Below are 21,308 nucleotides of genomic sequence, written 5' to 3'. Positions count from 1 at the left end.
TGCCTGTAGTGAGTGAATCCTTCAAAAACAGTGATATTATTAGCTCTTCTGTGTCATTGAACAGACGAGCTAAATGCTAAAACCAGAAATTTCATTAAAGATTAAAGAAATATCATTTCACGTTTCACCTGCTTCATTAATATCAAATATGAATTCTATCTTTCATGACACAATTCAAGTGCAGTATAAGATTTCAGATATACTATTATTTAATGTCTCCTTTAGAGAAAGAAAAAAACGTTCAAAATCCTTGAAGAGCTGTGTCTCAGCATGACAATATGTTTTGTCTGACCGTTTTAAGTCACTAAAGAACATCTTGGCCTTGTGATTTTTCAATAGCTCCCTTTCTTCATGTACCACTTGAAATATGTTAACAGAGACATAATGTTCAGGAAATGCCAAGCACTTATTCTCTGAGCGTAAGCCCTCCAAGGACTTTTCTGATGGAATACCCAAGAAGTGAGGCACTCAAAATCATTAAGTGATTTTGGAAGTCTCAGCCTTAAATATTATCGTCAAACTACTTCTTTCACTTGGAGTTTTTCCCAGTCATTGATTTGTAACTCCCTCCTTTGTTTTTTTCTCGCAAAGAGTAGTTTCTGAGCAGACCTCTGAGCCCAAAACCCCTGGGGACATGGTGGGTCACACCTTGCATCTCTGCAGTGGGAAAATTTTAAAGGACTCTAGAAGTTGCCATAACAGGAACAAGAAAAACTGGAAAAGATGCCTGTCAGACATTTTTCTAAGAAAAGCATCCTAGCAAAAAGGCAAGTCCAAAAGGTCGTTCCACCACATTAACATTACCTACATATCTCAGAGCCAGAAGATTAAAAAAGAACACCCAAATCTTCCCAGACAACACATCTCTTCCCCATTGTTCCTGTATTGTTTTCAGCAGATGCTTTCAAAAGACTATCAATATTCAAAAAAGTAAGTCAGTCTCCCACACAGCGGGATGTAGATCTCGGTTATGTCCTTTGACTGGAGCTATGCATACATATGTGTTTGTCACATCAATTCCAGCATCTTCTAGCAGGAGCCATGAGGTGTTCTACCACAATTCTCCACATTCACCATTTTCTGCACTTTTCCAGTGTTTCAGGCCCCTGCTTTTTCTAACAGCACGTACTGGTGTCAGCATAGGGCAGGCCGGGGGCTTTGTGCAGGTGGGTGTATGAGCTTCCCCCTGGGGAAAGTGAAACCTCCTGATAGCACCACCTTGCTTGTGAAACGACTGAGGTTTCCTCAGCACCCACAACACAGGGGAACCACACAGCAGGGACTGCCCCAGTCAGCCCTTCCCTGCAGATATCCTTATCCTGGTTATGGTCGAACTGAAGAGCTTTCCAGCCTACGTGCCTGTGCAAGACTTTGAGTCCCTATTTTAAGGAAAGAATGGCAGTAATGAATAAATAGCAAAAGGGTAAAAGCATGTATTTTTATGAGGCTACAACCACAGAGCAGCTTTACAGAGACTGAGTTTCTGGAGTGCCAGGAGGGACTTACGGGTCTTATGAGGAGCGGCTGAGGGAACTGGGGTTGTTTAGTCTGGAGGAGACCTTATCGTGCTCTACAACTACCTGAAAGGAGGTTGTAGTGAGGTGGGTGTCTGTCTCTTTTCCCAAGTAACAAGCGACAGGACAAGAGGAAATGGCCTCAAGTTGCGCCAGGGGACATTTAGATTGGGTATTAGGAAAAATTTCTTCACCAAAAGGGTTGTCAAGCATTGGAACAGGCGCCCAGGGAAGTAGTTGAGTCACCATCCCTGGAGGTATTTAAAAGACATGTAGATGTGGTGCTTAGGGACATGGTTTAGTGGTGGACTTGGCAGTGCTAGGTTAACGGTTGGACTTGATGATCTTAAAGGTCTTTTCCAACCTAAATGATTCTCTGATTCTGTGATTCTATGACTTCTAGTCTCTGCTGAGCTTCGGGGAGCCAAGCCATGGCTAGGTAGGACCTGCCCGGTCTCCCCCTGCTCCTCCTCACTGTCACGGCCCATGGGTGCACACTGGGTAATGGCAACATCCCCGCCTTTTGCTCCAAGCTTCCCTGGGCCAGGGCAGGGCTGAGCTCACGGGGGCTGCTGCTTATTGAAGTTTTGGCTTTCCTTCGCAAGGTGGGTGCAGAGACGGCTTGGCCATGGGCGATCCCCCCTGCTCCCCCTCCCCGAGCCCGTGCAGCCCCAAGGGGCAGGGGCAAGCTGTCCCTAAGTGCTCCCAGCTGCCTTGCCGTGTGGTCGCAGATGCCGGGGCAGTTCAGGCAGCCCTGCCAAACCCACAGTGACAGATCATTGGGTTCCTACAAACATTAATGTGATGTTTACTGCTCACGCTGAAGTGCCACATGGGCTGCAAGCTGTTTCCTCTTGGCTGAGAGCTTGGAGGGAGATAACACGAGGTGCCTGGCGAGCAGGGACATCTTCCCCTGCTGCCGACCAAACGGGGCAATAGCTCGGATTTGCTTTCGATTGCAGGGAAATCCCGGCAGAGATGCATCAACTTCATCTCAGCTCCTCACAGGAATCTCTTTCCTGTAGCTGCTACGTGAGGCAAGGGTTTACAGAGGGAAAGGCTGTCAAACATACAGCCTTGAAAAAAAACCAACCATACTGCAGCTTCCTGACTTTGCAAGGAGCACGGGGTTTGTCAGTCAATCTTGAATAAATACGAGCCTTCCTTTAGCAGCAAATAATCCCTGCAGCCTGACATTCGCTCCCAGTCTAATTCTCCTGGCCGACCTTCAAATCCTTGTCCAAAGATTCCTGATCTTCTTGCTGCCCTGCCAAAAAGATTGTTGAGATTGGCAAAGGTCGGGCGAGCTGAGCAGACAGAGGAAAGCAAGTGCAGCTGAGTTCCTTTCCAGCCTCAACTTACTTCTCAACCCATTAATTACTCAGCAGTGTAAACAAGTGGAAAACAGAGAGCTTCTATCGGAGGGAGGATTGCGAGCATACCTAAATTATTTGGGAAAGAGAAACCCTTTGGAGACTCCCATTTTCCTGATAGAAAGCGAGCTGAAGATTTGTAATGAAAGGAAAGCATCCCGCCGTGGTTTCTGCACTGAGGCTGCTGTCATTCAAAAACACGTATTTGAGGTTATCCTGAAATTGTTTCACAATCCCTCACATAATCTTTCAAATCCTCCTACAAACCTAGTGTTATCCTTCAGGAATGTATCAGCAAAAGATTTTTATTTGATCAGCACTGAAACCTTTTAGGAGTAATAAATTTAACCTTCAAGAGTACTATGGCATTCATTAAAGACAACTGAATTCATGTTTTGATAGTCCAAAAAGGTTACATTAAAAACTTTTGTTTTAAAACTTTTTAACCTGCTGGTCTAGCAAAATCATCTCACAGGAAACCCTATGGGTGGGAGCAACTTGATGAAACTCCACCCCCCCCCAAGGACCTGGTTGGTTCTCAAGTATATAAAGTCTCAGGGGGTCGCCTCCTTCTTGGGCAACATGCAGGAATCATTTGAATAACCACAATTTAAACTGTGATCCTCATTTAAGGCCTCTTCTGGTGCCAGGGCCTGGGACTCTGTCTTTCTCTGCTTCACAGGTTTAAGGCTGGCAGAGATGCTTCCAGGAGTGACCCTCCCCGAGAGCCTCCTGAGAAGACCCCTCCTGTCCTTCTGCTGGAGTTCACATTGGGGTATACAGGAAAAGTAGAACAGACTCTGGGGGTGACAAATATGCAGTCAGGAATGTATAATTTGTGTAAAAAGGCATTAATATGCAGACTTTCATTTCAGCTCGATACCTAATCTGACCTCCTTTTCATTCAAACAGCATCACTCTGGTCAGTATTTTGATGTGTCGCGAATGAGTAGTTTAGAGGCCACTTAAAGAATCAGCATCAAATGTATTAGCAGAAAGTGATTTTAACAGAGATTTATAAAGGTACAACTTAACAGAATTCGATGGCAAGGTTCACTCTATTACACAGATGAAACATATAAAGAAAAATCCTGTTATAATGTCTAATGTCTCTATGTTTATATCTTAGGGACTATACGTGTTTAGCAGCAGTCTAGGGTTCATGCACAGTTTTAGCAGCACTTAATCGTCAACTAATCATTAACCAACTTTAGCAGCGCTTAATCACTAACTAATTTAATATTTATGAAGTAAGTGTAAGTAGAGTTTACTACAATCATGACTTAATTACAGATTATGCTTACTGTTAGTCTACACATACACACAGACAGAAATATATATACATAAATATACAAAAGTTATACCTCTTAAAAATTCCCCTCGAGTTCGGTGAAGAAATATTCACGTAAAATGTCTCGGCATTTGTCAACGAGTGAGGCTCGAGGTGAGCCTCGAGGAGTGAAAAGTTTCATCCCAGGTCCCGTCGGATGACAGGCCTCCAAATATCGCAGACCCAAGAGGTCGCGAGCTCTGAGAGGCGTCCCGCTCAGAGGGAGATGCTGGGCGCAGCCCGCTGCGGTCCCGGAGAGCTCAAAGGGCCTCACTTAGGACCACCATTTATAGGTTCGCAGGGTGGTTGGCTTTAGTCATCCGTAAATTTCCATCTTGGCTGCAGTCTCAAGTGATAATTAATAAAAAGTTCTCAAGGTTTCAGTGTTGTTCTACTGGACACCTGGGCCAGGCAGTGGGGGTCCGTTCCCAGACTCAGCTGTGCAGAATTCCTGACACGGTCAAGGAGCGCTCAACCGCCAGACTTCAATACACCAAGGCCGGGGTCTCACGGAAATTTCTGACATCAACAAGCGGCCTAAGAGGGGGGGGAAAATGCACCACCACAATGAGATACCATTGGAAAGAACCCAGAAACTCACTGACACTTGCTGTCCTCTGGGGAATGGCTGACAGACACTCTGAAACACTGGACTTCTTCTCTGGAACCACTACCAAAGAACACATTTCCATCATTGATCTAGGAGACTGAATTCTTTCCTTTACCACTTGAATCCATATAATCTTCTGTGGATCTGGCCAAATTCAACTTTGGTAATTACATTTTCCAGAAGCAGAGTAGGCTTAAATCAATAATTAAACAAAATTAGTTAGCACTTTTGATTTAAATTGTATTTTTGATTGTAGACTTACTGAAAGCTGACATAATTTATAGACATCTCCTTCAAGCATGTTCAGCCTAAACTATAATTTAAATGAACTGGGAAAAAAAAATTACTTCTATAAGTTGAATCAATATGTCATAAATTGACATACTGCATTAAGTAGGGCAAATAAAATTGGATAGAGCAATTATACATCCTAGACTACAAGGTGACTGCTGTGTTCTCTGAACCTCAACATTTGCAGCTTGATGAATGCTGAAGAGCTGAACAGGTCTGAGTAACTCAGTGGTCTACCTTTATTTTCTGAAATGAAAAAGCATTCTTACTTTGTATCCCTGTGGTCTAAGTCTGGGCTGCTCTGTGGGACTTTATTTAAAAATACAACACAGTTTCTCTCCAGAGATATATCAAGTTTTCACTGGTTAGGATGTTTTTCCTGTTTCCAAAGGAACATTTTTAGGTTTTTTTTGGTTTTTTGTTTTAAATTCAGAGAGAGTAACTTCATAGTGGTTAGCTCTAATGAGCTTGACAAAGCAATGGCATAGACCCCTCAAATTTTTCACATAGTTGTATCTTACTGAAATCTGGCACTTAGCTGTGCTTGAAGAAATTAAATCACAACTTGTCTAATGGATTAGCAGTGTTCACATTTGATTTGCCATAACCATAGTCAGGGGCAGGTAAACTGTATACGCCACTCTTAAATCATGCTGTTTCTTATACCTGTGATAAAATCCTAGGTATGCATGGTAGTGCACATATGAGCTAGCTTTAATTTAGTTGATAGATGTGATAATAACAATGCACTGAAACCTATGCCTTGGTATCTTCAAGCTGTCCAGGTCATCTGAGACCCTGGCTGCCTGGGAAACAGCATGGAGATGAAGTTTGTGTTGTTATATCTTCACTGCTGTTGTTACTGTGATTGAGCTTGTACTGATATTGAATTGCTTGAACTTGCTATTATTATTGAATTAGTGAGGTTAAGCCTACTCGGGTATGCCAGCATATATAGAAATCACATCAGTGGCTGCAACGTAGACATAACCTTTGTGGGTTCAGGGGTAGTAATCTCTGATGATTTTTTCTCTGAATGATTTGCACATTGCCTTCCTCTTGGTCTTGTGGTGACTGCCCTTCTAGACTTGTCACTCTGGGCAAGCCCGGGCCCCAGGCTCTGCACACCATGGGACTTCCACGCTTCATTTCTATCCTTTTACTAAACAGCGACCAAATCTCACAAAAGCCCAGTGTTAAATGATGACTCTGAAGTCCACCTGCCACAGAGGGTGCCTGCACACATAAAGGCAGGAGTGAGAAATCCTGATGCGGGTCCATTAAAATAGAAATCTGCAGGTTGGAGACAATTTCTGTAAATAGGCTGTTGGACTCAGTGCACTACAGTCCTGCTGGAAAAGAGCAATGTTATTTTAGAGAGCAGCAGCAGAGGGTAAGGAAAGAGGTGGCTGGAGGTATCTGAAAGCTGACAGGGGTGTGAACTGGGGGCGTGAGCGAGTTCTCATTAACCGTGTACACCCTACAAGCTAGGATAGCAGCCACAAGGAAGATTTCAGCCCACACTAGCCTCCAAGTCCTGCTCTTGTGTTTAGATTTCATGTTCTGAAGGGGATTTAAAAAATATATTTAAAAGAAAGTAATTGGAGACTTGTATAATGTGCACTTTGGATCACAGAGATAACCTATATGCTGGTATTTTCTAACTTTTGAGTGATTAAATTATCACCCTCATAACACCCTCTTAATATAGTCAGTGAATGTAATTACATTGCAGAGGCTGGCTTAAAACATCATCACAACTGCATCACAAGTAGGGACGCTCAGCTTAATGGCCCCTAATTGCATATCTCTCTCTGTCAGCCAGGCGTGCTTTAATTCAGATTCTCCCCAAACTACCCACTATTGACCCAATCAGTTTTCTGAGAGGTAGCTCTGATGCTCTACTACTAACAGCAAAAGCAGCGATGTTACTATGTTATTATTTTCAACAATAGGAAAATGTCACACGAAAGACCTGAAGAGCACAAGACAAAATGCAACTGGGGAAGAGGAGAGGTAGAAGCCAGACTCCGCCTGCTGACTCTCATTGCGTGCTTACTTTCCATCTTAGGGATGCTTGATCAAGTACTTGGTTAAGCAGATGGGACGGAACAAAAAAGTCAAGCAAGCCTGCAGTCAAAATGTCTACAAGACAGAAGTGGAATGAGGACCACCAGTGAGTAGCTATCTTCTCCCAGAGAGACACAATCGAACTTGACGTGCATAAAGCACTCCAGGCTAAGAAGATGGGCCAGTTTCCATGGCTCATCAGCTCCATCACAGTATATACTAAGACTGAGATGAACATTATTTGCAAGCACCATCTGTGATGAAGACACTTGTCACTAGCAGCTGCGTGCATTACATATAGGACACAGAATAACCAGGGAGCAGAGCAGGAACCAACCCAAGTACTAGTAGACTCCCCATTCACTTCCATACCTGTAGAGGGTACTAACTCCTTTATAGAGGATGCTTAAATAAGCAGTTACATCTTCTCACTCATCTCTGCAACCTGTGCATAAGCAAGTAGATGAGTGATCTTGCAGGATCCAAGTCACAGTAGAAGAAACTTCCCTAGCTCATCTACTGACTATTTTTTAACCAGTAGCGTGGTGTCCTAAGAAAACAATGTCTATGAATGATCACTTTTGAGCTCTCTGGCTAACTGCAACCAAATGTAAGGTACATGTTTGAAACACCCTGCAAGATATATATGAAAACCAAGATCCCTGGGAAAAAAAAAAAATTAAAATAATTAATCCCTTCATTAATCCCTTCATCTCCCTGACAGAAAGATAGGCAGATTTCAGGTGTTACACATTCTTTTTAACAACTGCTGGCTGAACGATCAGCACATTTGTCCAACTGGCATGTATCTTGCCCTCAGATGGAGGTGTCACAGGGGCTAGACCAGGCAACTGGGATTACTGTAACGTAGGGAAGGCTTAGGAGTATAAGGCTTTATTTCTCCTACTGCCAATGGAATAATTGATTTTTCCTCTCATAGCCTACTGAAGGCTCCTACCAATTTGGAAGTAAATAATAAAAAAGGAGTTTGCCTCAATTCCTGTTCAACAGAGAGGCAAGCACCTGAAGTAAGAGTGTGTTGTTCTCCCTAAGCCTTTGACCACCTGAGACCCCAGGTAAAGAGTCAGCCACTGCTGACAGCCTCTTGGATTCAAGACTTGCACAGAAAACTAAAAGGCTCTGAAACTAAAGCTGTCCATAGTATGCTAGTGCGGGTAGCAGCCTTACTGCAGGGACGGGAAGGACATGTGGCATCCCAGATCAGCATTTCTCTAGTACCAGCAAGAGAGCTGCTTTTCAATGGGCTTAGACCCAATGCCTTAGCCATTCACAACTCTTCCTCTTCCCAGGTGAGCTACACAAAGATGGAGAAAAGACGAAAAAGTGAAGAAGAGTAACTTAAGGGAGACTGACATTATATGGAGATGTTGCATTATCGTCAAACTATACTTTATTTACCCAAGGTGTTTGTAGTTAAGGTTGCATTTCAATGAAAGGCAAACACTTTTAGGAATGATAACACACAGCTGGCGCTTGTAAATAACCTTAAGTCTACCCTGCAGTGACACCTTGAGGGGAAAACATTAAAAAGAAATAACCAGAACATGCATTTCAAATCAATGCTGAAGAAACAGGAACCACAAGACTCCCTGGACAGACAGCTGCCTGGTTTCCTGGAGCAACTCGTGACAACGTTGGGCTTTATAGCACCACTCCTGCCAAACAGCTTTCTGTTAAACCATACCACCTCTCAACTTCCCCTGTACACATCCCATACTTCCACAGCCTAATGTTTCTTTCCCGTTTTCTTCTTCTCCGGAGGAGATACAGCAAGTATCTCGTGATTTTCAAAAACTGTTTTGGATCAACACTTGGTTTTGACCTTATTATTTCTGCATTTGAAAATTATCTTCCATGAAAAATTGTTCTTTTTCGCAAGAGGCAACCTCTTATTCCTTGTGATGTTAGAATAGATTGCTCAGCCTCCTGGAGAGCAACGAAAGGCCCCAGGGTGACCTGGAGGTGGCATCCCCATGGGAGTCTGGTCTGGCAGATTTGGCTGTGGGGTCAGCCTGGTGGTCGCAGCCGCAGCAGGCTAATCGGCTCTCGCCCATCTCCCCCTCACCAGCCTTTTCTTTTGCAAGTTTATCTGTTGCACATGAAAGGCTGGTTGTACGTACAAGCCCTTACAGAGGCTTTTCTTTAGCCATGACCCAAGAATGGCACTGGAGATGTGCTCCTGGAAATGGCCCCCGCTTAGGGCTGCGTGGCCTCATCTCTGCTGAGCGCAGAGGCAGGCGTTTGGGGAAATGTCCTCTGCAGAGCTGTTTTAGCAAACTACAGTGACCAACCATCTCTGGTGGCTGAGGGACAGTCAGTTATGAGGAAGAGCAGCTGCAGATGACCACTGCTCCTTCCAAAGGGCATTCATACAGAAATTAATACTGGCATAAGGCTTCCACAGGTGTGAGGTGTACCTCTGTGCTGTGCAGTCAAATAGCAGGTCGGCGCTCGAAATGCTTTATAACTCCTCTGGCGCGGCTTTGGTTCAGCGTTTCAGAGACCGGGTAATGCAGCAGGGTTTGTGTAGCTCACAGCCTTCATGTTTTGCGAGTAAACACAGTCGTTTTGAGTTCAGCAGGGGGGAAGGGGAAGAGGCAGCTCCTTCATAATGTTGCTGCCATGTACAAAGCAAGAGATAACACTGTGTGCTTTTACTAGGGAGATAAAGGCCGCACACAAAAAAATCGGTTGTTACGTGCTCTGGCATACTAATATGAATTAATTTTAATTTCTAATCAGTATGTTTAATTTGTAAAGCCTTAGAAAATGCAATTGATGTCATTTGAGAAGGGCACATACTAAGAAAATGAAACTTTTTGAGTACAAAATTCATTTTAACCCTGCCTGTGGAGCTGCTCCTAACCTTCATAATTAAACTATATCTCAAATGTCAAAAAATATCTTAAAATACAATTAAAGTGAAGGTTTGTGAGTTCAGTCAAATAATACAGTCAGTACATTGTTTATTGCTGCATGTATGAAACACCATAAGTTAAATCACATTCAAGAGAGACAGTGTCACTACAGCAGTCATACGTGTTCTGTATGTGCTGGCACTGGGGGAATGGGAAATATTTTTTCTACTCGCTGCAACATTAGTCTCAATTACCTTGAAATGAATCTCCTCCCCGAAAAAAAGTCAATTTATTCTTGGTTTGCACTTAGAAAACATAACAAATGACTCCATGAGGAGTTAATCAATATTTATAGACATTATGGGATTCAGCAGGTCAACAGGTTGCCGATAGCCCTCTCTAGAAAATCCCACGGATGTGAAACATAAACAACAGACACCGTTCCTGCCTTTCACATGCCAGTATCCTCCACTGGTCAGCTAATCAACCCACTGTAAAAACAGGGCATTTTTTTTCATCCCAAATTAACCATCCCTTGGCACCCTCCATCAGAGGAAGCTCACGTAGAGCCAAGTTTATTAGGCATGAGCGTGACCATCTCATTTCCAAGGCTGATTTGGGAAACAGCTATGCCACTTCAGCTTGGTGTGCAGCCTGGACCCAACCTGCCAAACGCAAGCTCACCACACATGGGGCCAGCTGGGGTCTGCCGGCACATGGTCCCTGCAGCTGGGCAAAGCATCACAAGCACAACTCCCCCTGATCTACCTTGCCTGGGAGGCAGCTAGAGTTATTAAAACTGGCCAGGTGTATCTACTTGGATAGAAATTAGTGGTACAAAACTCAGTGTAAGATATGATGGAAAGGGAAGGTGATATTTCTTAACAAACATGTCCAAGAAAGTCAGTTTTACCTGTTCACAGCCATTCCCTATACATTTTTTTCACCCATTCTCTCATACCACATACTCACAAGCACCAAGATGTCTGTGCTCAGATCTGACTTGGATCACTTGTGTATGACACCGAGGACAAGGGACACCAGCTGCCGAGTCCTCTATTTGTCCCTGGGGTTCCTCTTGAGGGCCACACAAAATGACATTTTGGACAGACCTCTTACTAGGAAGCATTAGCTCTTATGGAGCGGTCCCTAGTCTGAGCATTGTATTGTCCTCAGGTCTCTAATTCTTAGGCCAGGTTGCTGCCCATTGCTTGTTTTCACTTGATTGGAAAAGATGTCTATCTTCCTCGTGGGCTAATGGGAAAAAGCCTATGCGGTATGTTATATGTGATATGTTGCAATGTTGGTGCCACCCTCCAGTTGGTAGGATGCAGGGTCTGCTGGACAGTTGTCTGGGCTGGAATCTTCTCATAGGTCTTCTTGGCTTGGCATAACAATACTTGCCTCCATTTTACTGCTGGAAAAGGTGTCTTTGAGAGAGTATCTATGCATTTAACTCTTTGTTCTGCCAGTTCTTCTAGTGCTCAATCACACACACTGCCTTCCCTTAGTACTTTGTTCCTACCAATCTTCCTGTTTCTGTTACAAATCCCCCCATCCTTTGGGCTCTCCCGGATTCCGGGCAGACTCCCTGCCTGCGATGAGGTACGATGCATGCAGAGGTGGCTGGCACAGCTGTATACCTGGCTCTTGTTTTGCCCAAATGATCCAGGCAACACTATCTGCTGGTAACGTCAGCAAGCGATACACCCTTGCTTGTGCTCCCTGCTCTTTAGCAGCTGATGCAGAGAAGCACTTTGTATTGAAAGGAATTTGAGGGTGCTCACAGGTGTTTTGTACACCATGAGCTGTGCTGAGCCTTAGCAATGGGGGTCTCTGCAGAGCAACTGCCCTGTCCCCTCTGAACGGTGCAGCCCTTGAGCCTTGGTCGCCGCGACTGATCAGAGACAGCTGGACTGTTCACCAAGAAACTCCCTCACTGCTGGGAGAAGTTGGCCCTGGGAACCGCACACCTACGTTTGCTCCTGCAAACCCATGCGGCCGGCTGCACACCAGCTGCCTCTGCACACAACCAGGGTGGGCCCTATTTGTTCGTTTTTACATCTTGCCTGGGGTTAGCTCTCAGCGACTCGTCTTGCGTTAAGTGCCAATGAAGCTCTTCACCATGAGGAAGGTGGTTGAATGAAGCCCAGAACACGTTTTGGTTTGGAGAGAGGAAAGATATGTTTCTTTATCACCGTATATTTCTATCCAATTGACTTTTATGCACATGCATGGTACCCTATAAGCTCCATAAAGCTTTAACATCTGTGGTGCCTACAGCACTGCAACACAGCCTTAAAGAACTGACAATTTTCATTGTACAATTCAGCTCTATATTATTAGATGAATGGAACTTCAGCCTTCAGTAACTATCATTTACGGTTTTCCTTTGAGTAAAGACTGCTGGGTAGGCCTTTTAAAAAGGGGTGAAAAACAGCTTTGAATCGTACAAATTGCAACAAATAACGGCTAGCTGTATGTATGCCAGTCTGTGCCACAGGGAAGATGGATATTATAAATGTTCTGGGATTCCATTTCATCCTCTTATAGTAGCTTTTTCCCCACCACTGCATCCTCTCCAGTAATGGTGTTAAATAATGCATATGTAATTTTGTTGTTTTACACTGTGTTTTGCTTCTAACACTGGACTGGGATTGTGTTTCCCTCCTTCCCCTGAAATTCACAGTCAAGGATATAGAAATTCTATCACGTGTTCCTGCAGCATTTGAAGAATTAGTAAATATTATCTGGAGCACGCACCGCTTTTTCATCAGCATCTCTTGACTGAATCAGATGGTCAGACACTGTCATGCCATCTGTAGTAAGCCCTGCAGGTGGATGTGCCATGCCAAGAGATTTTGTTTGACAGCCTTTATTCATCAGATGGGTTTGTAGGCAGCTCATTACCAAATGATGAACTTTCGTGTTTCTGGTTAATTATCAACTTCAAAGTCTGTTGGGTGAGATCAGTTCCCTTATAAATGACTGTTGGTTCCTGTAAAAAGGATTTTTTTTCCCTTGGGCTTTTTGCTGCACCATTTAAAAGTAAACCAACATTTCAGAAACTTTAATCACAATCGTCTTTCAGTCTTCTATATAGATATCTTCACTGAAAAAAAAAAAAAGGTGGCAAAAAAAACCAGTTGCCAAAAAATAGGTAAATAGATGTACAGTGTACTGGTCAGCTTTGATAAATTCTTTATTTCTTCTCTAGCACATTCACACTATCAAGAAGAAAGGCGAAACCCTCTCCTGCTGTAATTCCACAGACATCAGAGAAGTTGCACAGAGAAGAGTTTGGCCAGAATAATCTATAAGTTTCTTTTTTCCCCTCTATTTTCTATGTGAATATAATTACATAAATAGAAAAATAAGTTTCAAAAATTCATGTATTCCTCTGTTAAAAGTTGTGCTGTTTATTTTAGGAATTTACACCTTTCAGGGCAGGCACTGTTTTCTTCTGTGGCTGGAGTCCATCTGTTACATTGTGGGTACTAGTTTATTTTCAGAAGATATTAGTTTTGTTTACGATCTTTACCATTCAGAGCTCAATTTCCTACAAAGATGGATGAACAATTCCCTTTCTTAACATCTTTCTGTGGGTCAACACAAGAGAAACGAGTGCAGAGCAATAGGAAATTGCATCAGGAACTGCGGTGCATCGAGAGAGACCGAGCAAGCGAAGAGTCAGATGCCACCAGATACAGTTCTCAAAAACACGCCTCATGCCAAGCCCGGACCAGGGATGGTATTTTACGCCTGGAGAGGCACTGGATTCGCTGGCATCGCAGCAATCACACTGTACACACGTGAAATTTATATTCCAGGCTGGGTCAGGGCAAGCATTAGGTCATGACTAGTAAAGCGTCACAGAAAGCTGTGTAAGGGAGGAAAAATTACATCAGCTGTCTCACTCATTGCGCAGACTTGATGGAATTGGGTGCCCCACGCTGTCCTCCCTTGACAGCTCAATACTGTCATCCTGTGCTGGCAGTGCTAGAGGGTACCAACCACCAGCAAGCGCAGAGGAGTGCTGCCACAGCACCCTTCCCAGGGGCACAGGCAGAAGCACCCGGTGCCTCTCCTGCTTTCCAGGGGCCACGGCCTCCCTCCCCACACTGCAGGACACACTTTGCCAGGCGAGCAGCTTCGAGCGTTGGGTTGCACAGTCCCTCCTCACTCGGGACTGACAGCAACACGGTATGCCCATAGGTACCAGTTCCAAGGAGAGGCTTAGCACCCTGCAGGAGCATCCAGCCAGCTCCCGTGCTGCCCCCCCGTGAATGCAGGTTAACCCATAAGGCTGATCCCTGGAGGAGATGCTCCTAGTTGGCGTGAGGGTACCATCAAACGGGGAAAAATTCAGTAAAAAAATGCAGAGCTTGAAAGCGCGGTAGCCTGCAAGGGGAGAGCTCCTGGTATGAAATCATAACAGGGAAAACAAAGCAATTCCTCTCCACAGAACGGGTTCTGTCTTCGCATTACCTCTGCAAGCAGAATGACACAACACTGGAGAAAACATGCCTTTGCAAAACACAAAAATAATTAAGGAATACACAAACAGAAATGTCACGATCTTCCGTAACAGGTTTCTGGGTGGATTTTCAGAAGTGGCAAAACGTCACCTATGTAGGAGGCAAAACAGACGTCCCATGCTACCCAGCTGGCCCTCCATCCTGTCTGTGGCAATGCATCAACCAAGAGGTACCTTGGGAAATGCTTACTATATATTATGTATGTAAACTACAGTTAAAATGGAGCGGGAAACATTTTCTTTGGGAAAATGCATCTCATCACAATTAAATGATGCTTCACAACTGTATAGTGCTCTAATTAGGAGATAACAAATTGATTTACTCACAGCAAGCATCGATTTTATAACAGACTTCTCTAATCACAAAGACAAATTAGCTGCCTTTAAAAATTATTCTAGTAGCGAGTTTGTCGCACACAATACAGCGGTGTAAGTAATTAAGTGCAATTCCTGCTTTAATCACTAGGTGGCATTTGGCTGTGTTGGAAGAGTTCAATTTTGGACGTCAAATGAAACAGAGTATTGGATTTTATACTGAGTAATGAAACGTAAGCAACAGTGACAGAAATGAGGATGTGGACGGATGCTAGATATAGATTCATAAAAATGCTAGAATAAATATACAAAATAGGTCATTAAAATACTTTAAGATTACTGTAAGGTGCTTGATGATAAGTATCGTTAAGGCTACACTGTGGTTAAGCTTTTTATTGAGAGAATAGTAACTATTAGTCTTGTGGCTGTGTCCTGGCCATCAGCCCACGCCAGTTGGGTGGGATCCAGGTACATCACTCGGCTGGCTCCTTGGCTCATGTAAAAAAAGAGAAAAGCAAACAACCGCTGGACTCCCTCAGGGGTGACTTTGGGTACCCCTGGGTGCACCAGGGCGGCTGCGTACGGATCGCAGCTGCAGGGGCCACCTCAGTCTGAGCTGCTGCTCCTGTGCAGATCTCCTTCCTTCCAGGCAGGTGCACACCCATCTGGGTCAGTCTCACCGGGCTGAGAGGACCAAAATGTAGTTGTCTCACCAAATCCAGCAAGATCAGAGTGAAACAGGCCCCGCTAGTTAGGAAGCAGCCAGGCAGCAAGTTCCTCTCCTCCCTTCTGTTTTATAAATCAGTGCTTTGTACTGACAGGTGTAAGTGTTGCTGAGTCCTTGTGGTCCAAGGACATGTGAATTCTTTGTGTTAAGAGGTGACTTGGGCACAGCCTTGCTCTCAGCTGAAGAGAACATGTATTTCAAATCTCCTGCTAATGCTGTTGCCTTCCAGTTCCAGCAAAGGATTAAATAGACCATCCAGAAAGAGGTCAATGTTTTGTTTGTCATTCGAAGGACAAAATCAAGGAGGAAAAAAATCTTTTGGAAATAAAAACTGTGTTTCGTCTGCCCTTTGGAAAGAAGCAAAACTGATTACAAACTGTCCCCTTAACTTTGCTTCTAGAATTGCTTCTTGACATTTACTACCTGGGCATGTGCTGAGGGCTGGGCAGTTTTTTTGTTTTAAATGCAGGTCTGACAGTTCTTACCAGGAAAAAACAAGCATGCTTTATAATAATATTGTGAAACAGTAGAAAAAAAATATTGGGCAAATAAAATGCTATGGGGGAAATAAACATTTTCCTACACACAAATGCACCAAGTCCCTCCCTCTCTAATAGGGCAGACTCTTGATTTTTTGTTAAGCGGCAAAGTACTAGCAAAGACATAAAAGTACATAGCTCACACCAGTTATTTCCCCATACAGTCATCTGTAGACATATGACTGTTGAGATGTCCCTTTCCCTAATATTTGCAAAAAAACCCGCAGCAAATAAATGAACTGCTGGGTGTAGGCAAAGTAAGTCACAGTTTATTTATTCACCTGAACAAATACTAGACTTTATTAGTATGCTTTAAGAGAGCAGCCTCTCAGTTGGTTTCCATCAGAAATATTATCTCCATAATGCACATGTTACAAAGGAGCACATTTTATATCCGAGGAGGAGGCCGTTTCTCAGAAAAAGTCCAGCTCACAAGCTTTTTATTGAGCCATTTATTTCCTCTGGCCCCTTCAACATTGCACCCCTTTTCCTGAAGGCTCATAAACATGTAGTCAGGGCCATGAACACTAATTGTTGAGCTAGCAAAGCTGCAGAATTACGGTGATTTGCTACCTACTGCTTTACCTCCCTCACGTTGGCCTCTTTCTCTGGCAAAAAGCAAGAATTGGAACATGAGGTCCATCTAAAGGTGAGACAGCTGTGTGAGACTAATGCATTAACCTACTCACCGCAAATGATTCCTCACCTGCATCCTAATCATCACACACACACTGCCAATCTCCAGCCACGATGTCAGAAATAGTCCCTTCCCGACGTGTTCGCTCTTCGGTTTGCTGCCTGCATCCGCCCTCTGCCAGCAGAGTGCTTTGGAAATGGATCTGTCAATTACAGATCAGAACAGAAGGGGGACAGAAAGTCAGACAGTGAACTTCGTGTTCAAAATGGAAATGGAGATGTTTATTTTTCAGCATTGCAAAATGACATCTAACTACACGACTCATAAAAAATGATTTTGCTTCAAGTTTGAATCACGAAGTCTCTTAGCTGGATCATTCCCAGCCCAGAAGCACCTGAAAAACATGAATGTGCCAGGGCTACCCAGGTTTGTGCATCCTGGTCCTCCGTGTGCAAACAGATGAACATATAGCTTTTACTCTGGGCCACCAGTAAAGTACTCCCAAACTGGGGTCTGCCTGTTTAAATTGGCAAACTTTTTTTGGTAGCTATCACTTCATGGAAGAAGCTGAGACTGATGGTGAAAACCAAGAATTTTTATGAATCAGGTTGTGTCGAGAGGAAAAAGAATCAAAATAAGTCACAGCACAAACCTGATGCTCTGTTACCAAGCCCAGAAGTACTGTCGTGGTTTAACCCTAGCCAGCAACTAAACACCACACAGCTGCTCGCTCACTCCTCCCCCTCTGGTGGGGTGGGGGAGAGAATCGGAAGAGTAAAAGTGAGAAAACTCATGGTTTGAGATAAGAAAAGTTTAATAATTCAAATAAAATAAAGTAAAATAGTAGTAGTAGTAGTAGTAGTAGTAGTAGTAGTGATAATAATAATAATAATAATAATAATAAAATAATATACAAAGCAAGTGATGCACGATGCAATTGCTCACCACCCACTAACTGATGCCCAGCCAGTCCCCGAGCAGCGATCGCTGCCCCCTTGTCAACTCCCCCCAGCTTATATACTGAGCATGACATCATATGGTATGGAATATCCCTTTGGCCAGTTTGGGGCAGCGCTCCTGGCTGTGCCCCCTCCCACTTCTTGTGCACCTGCCAGAGCATGGGAAGCTGAAAAGTCCTTGAGTAGGACTTTCAAGACACTACTTAGCAACAACTAAAACATCAGTGTGTTATCAACATTCTTCTCATCCTAAATCCAAAACACAGCACTATGCCTGCCAGCTACTAGGAAGAAAATTAACTATATCCCAGATGAAACCAGGACAGGTATAAATAAGGCAGCAGTATAACAGCCTGCCACCAGGGTATGCAACAGTACGTGGAGCTATTTATATGCATGGGAGCCCTATTTCTGCTACCACATCCCCCAGAGCGTTACCTCCGGCCATGACGTCGCAGACACAGTGAGAACCACCTCCCTATGGCCTGGGGACACAGGGCATTCGAAGCCAGCATGGCCCGTGGCAGCTGCTGGAGGGGGGCAGAGCATCTCCAGTGCCACTGAGCCCAAAATCACAGGGAGCCTCTCCCAGGGAAGGGAGGATACAAAAAGGCTTAGGCTAACAAAGCTCCAGTTCAACAAGCAGACCCCTCTGCCCCGATTTCTGCTATTATCGCTCCACAATGACTTTTCTCTCCTTGACCTTTTAGGCCGGGTCTGGAAGGGTGCAGAGAAGCGACCGAGCGCACAGCAGTCGGCACTCCCGGCCCTGTGGCACCCTCCAGCTCAAGCCCGGCAGAGAGGCACTCCAGAAACACCACTTGCTCGGGGTGGAGATCTCAGCTGGCCACCATTGCACTTGTTGCTTTTGGAGCCATCCTGCCTGCTCTTCTGGTGGCTTGCAAAACACTTGCTGGGCAAAGCAAACAGGAACCACAGCAAGAGGTCACCCTGAGGTCTGCTAGTCACTGAAAGTGCTTTTGGTGTTTGGTTTCATGCCACGCAAGAGCGAGCCACCTCCAACAACACAGAACATGTCAATGCTAACCAAAACAGGCCCATGGCTCCTCCCTCTTGCTTCTGCATTGATAAGCCCTCTTCCTCCCAGGCTGGTGGGGCCGCGGCTAAACTGCCTCCTGGGACCGGCCCTCGGTCCCCCCGACCTGTGCCCTGGGACCAGGGGTGAGGAGCACCTGCTGGCCTCGGCCAAAACTGTGCTGGGAACCGCTGACACGCGCTCGACCCTGGACAAGCACCATCCCTGTGGCCGGGGATCCTGGGGATCCCGGGAAGCCTTCTCCTCCAACCTTGCCGCCCGCTGGGGAGCAACTGCAAGGCTGCTCCCAGCACCGACCACCTCCTCCCCAGCAGAGCACGGGTGCCGCAGGGGGAGCGCGGCGAGACCGCGCTGGCAAGGCGGGACGTGGAAGGCGGTTTCGTGGTCATGTGAAACTTCCTGCCTGCCCTGCTGATAAACGCAGCCACAAAAGGACATCTTAAAAATTCTCTGTGCAGCTTTAAGAAAGACATCCACTGTACATAGACACAAATAGCCTCACTTATGGCACCATCTGTTATTTTATGTATCCACAAAGGCCAACTGCAGACAGATGTGCTTTCAGCAAACAGCATCTTAATCTACCATTGATTATTAATCAGTAGATATGCTGTAGGCTAAATTCAAGTAAAAGTCACAGGGAGATTTAAATAGGATTTTATTTCTTTCAAGAGTATTTGAAGGGCCGTATTTTGCCAGCTTCAAATAATATACTGAAATCACTTTTTCTTTTGCAAATAATATTTCATTTTTCAGGTATCAAATGAACTTCACTATTCTTTCTTCAGTGATGCAATCTTGTTTTTAAGGCAATACAAATTCAAGTCTGGTTTTTTTCCTCCGGAAAACACAGATTTGCGAATGGTTTTGTAATTGCAGCATGTTACAAATGGAGAAGTTCAGCACAGTTTACCGAGGTAAGATTTGTCTGATTCAGAATGGATTGATAAGGGAAGCCAGCATGAAGGTGAGGTAAATCAAGGTACATCACCTGCAATAAAGATAAGACCTGTAAACTGATAAGGGAAAGGATAAACCCTGTTTAAATGTACAAGAAACTGCTGAGGAATTTATACGCTGCTTTTTTTTTTTGAGTAAGTGATATAAGGTAACAATGTTGTTTAGCACCGACAGATGTCTTTGAAGCATTTTATCAGGATCAGCTATCTTGCAGAAGCTTCTTAAGATAAATAACAGGTTCTGTACTAACATCACTATCTACACAAGACCACAGAAATATATAAAGAATACGTCAATGCAAGCAAGCTGATTCCCAAATTGCAGTCTCACAAATCACCAAAATCACCTTGGAGTACCCTACAGCTAGCTTGCTGGTGGCCCAATGCTTGTGTTCTTCATCTTTCAAACTCATAAGAGAAATAGCTTAACTGCATTAATTATTTCAATATAATTTTTCACTTAATAGTACCTATCAGAGGGAAGTTACATGATTTTTGAGTAGGAGGGTAATGGCCAGAAAATTCCTTATGTTTTGGTTGGCACACTCAAAACAATTTGATAATTCCTTCTGGAGATGTTTAGTCAAGTATCATTAAGGACTACTTCGCTTTTGAGTTACTCTTTGTGTCTCTAAAACTTTATGTTAGAAGTTGGAAACACGAACTCCTAAGTATATCTTTATTCCTTTGCTATAATATAAAAAGAACTTAAACCTAAAAGGAAGAAAAACCCATATAGTATTTCTACTATAACTTGAAAAAGGAATGGTGTTTCCTTGTCTGAAATTATATGTAACTTTAATGATTTCTCATCATTCATGACTGAAATCTGGTTTTCTTTTCCAGCACGCCTTTGGTATTCAAAGCACATGTATTATAGTATTTGTTCATTCAATCCTCAAAATGTGCAGTTTGCCATGAAGATTTACAACCTGAAATATCATTATCAATGACTACAAGTTCTATTGTTACCTTGTTGAATATGGGCACATTATTGGCCAGCTTTATTGCAAACAATTTCAAATAAAATTGAAGCATCACATCTGTTGCCAGTGTAAATAAAAAATAAGTAAGAACAGAGACTCAAATAAACGGTAACTAACTGCAAAATAAATGCAAGCCTAAATTTATTGCTGTGTTTACAATTTATTAGTTCTCTGCCTTTAACTTTGGAAATTCAGCCAAGTTGTGCCTATTAAAATAATTACACTAACTCCTGATAAAAGCCTGGGCAAAGGGGTAGAATCTGGGTCTGTGAAACCCACTAAGCTCTCCTGAGAGCTGAGACGAAAAGCAGGTTCTGAATCATGACAAGGATGTCCAGACCTTGGAAGCTCTCAGAAAGCCTTGCCATTGTCTTGGATGAGACCGGGATTTAACCCAAGGAGTGTATGACATCTAAAAAGGAGTTCAGGATGGGGAAAGGGGAGGCGGTGGAGAACAGGAGGCATTGCGTTGGATCTCAAGAGGTTTAAAAACTGACATTCAGAGAGGAAGGACAGTTATAGCTG

The 21,308-nt window shown here is 43.9% G+C and overlaps 1 protein-coding gene across 3 annotated transcripts in view; it reads right to left on the bottom strand.

Moving 5' to 3' along the window:
* FANCB (FA complementation group B) overlaps positions 1-21,308 on the bottom strand; it is a 52,187-nt gene that overhangs the window by 1,813 nt on the left and 29,066 nt on the right. Inside the window, exons 10-11 of one of the 3 annotated variants that reach the window (XM_075175860.1) lie at positions 16,892-17,024; positions 11,931-14,557 (exon numbers count right to left, since the gene is read on the bottom strand). In XM_075175860.1, coding sequence (XP_075031961.1) covers positions 16,939-17,024 — 86 coding nt within the window. In that variant the 3' untranslated portion in view covers positions 11,931-14,557; positions 16,892-16,938. Of the gene's footprint in view, positions 1-11,930; positions 14,558-15,505; positions 15,869-16,891; positions 17,025-21,308 lie in introns of those variants that run through there. The other 2 variants (XM_075175870.1, XM_075175863.1) reach the window with 2 other exon arrangements.

This window comes from Calonectris borealis, chromosome 1 (assembly GCF_964195595.1).
Source record: "Calonectris borealis chromosome 1, bCalBor7.hap1.2, whole genome shotgun sequence".
Lineage (NCBI taxonomy): Eukaryota > Metazoa > Chordata > Aves > Procellariiformes > Procellariidae > Calonectris > Calonectris borealis.
The sequence above is the reverse complement of the archived record's forward strand: the minus strand, read 5'-3'. Positions and strand labels throughout refer to the sequence as shown.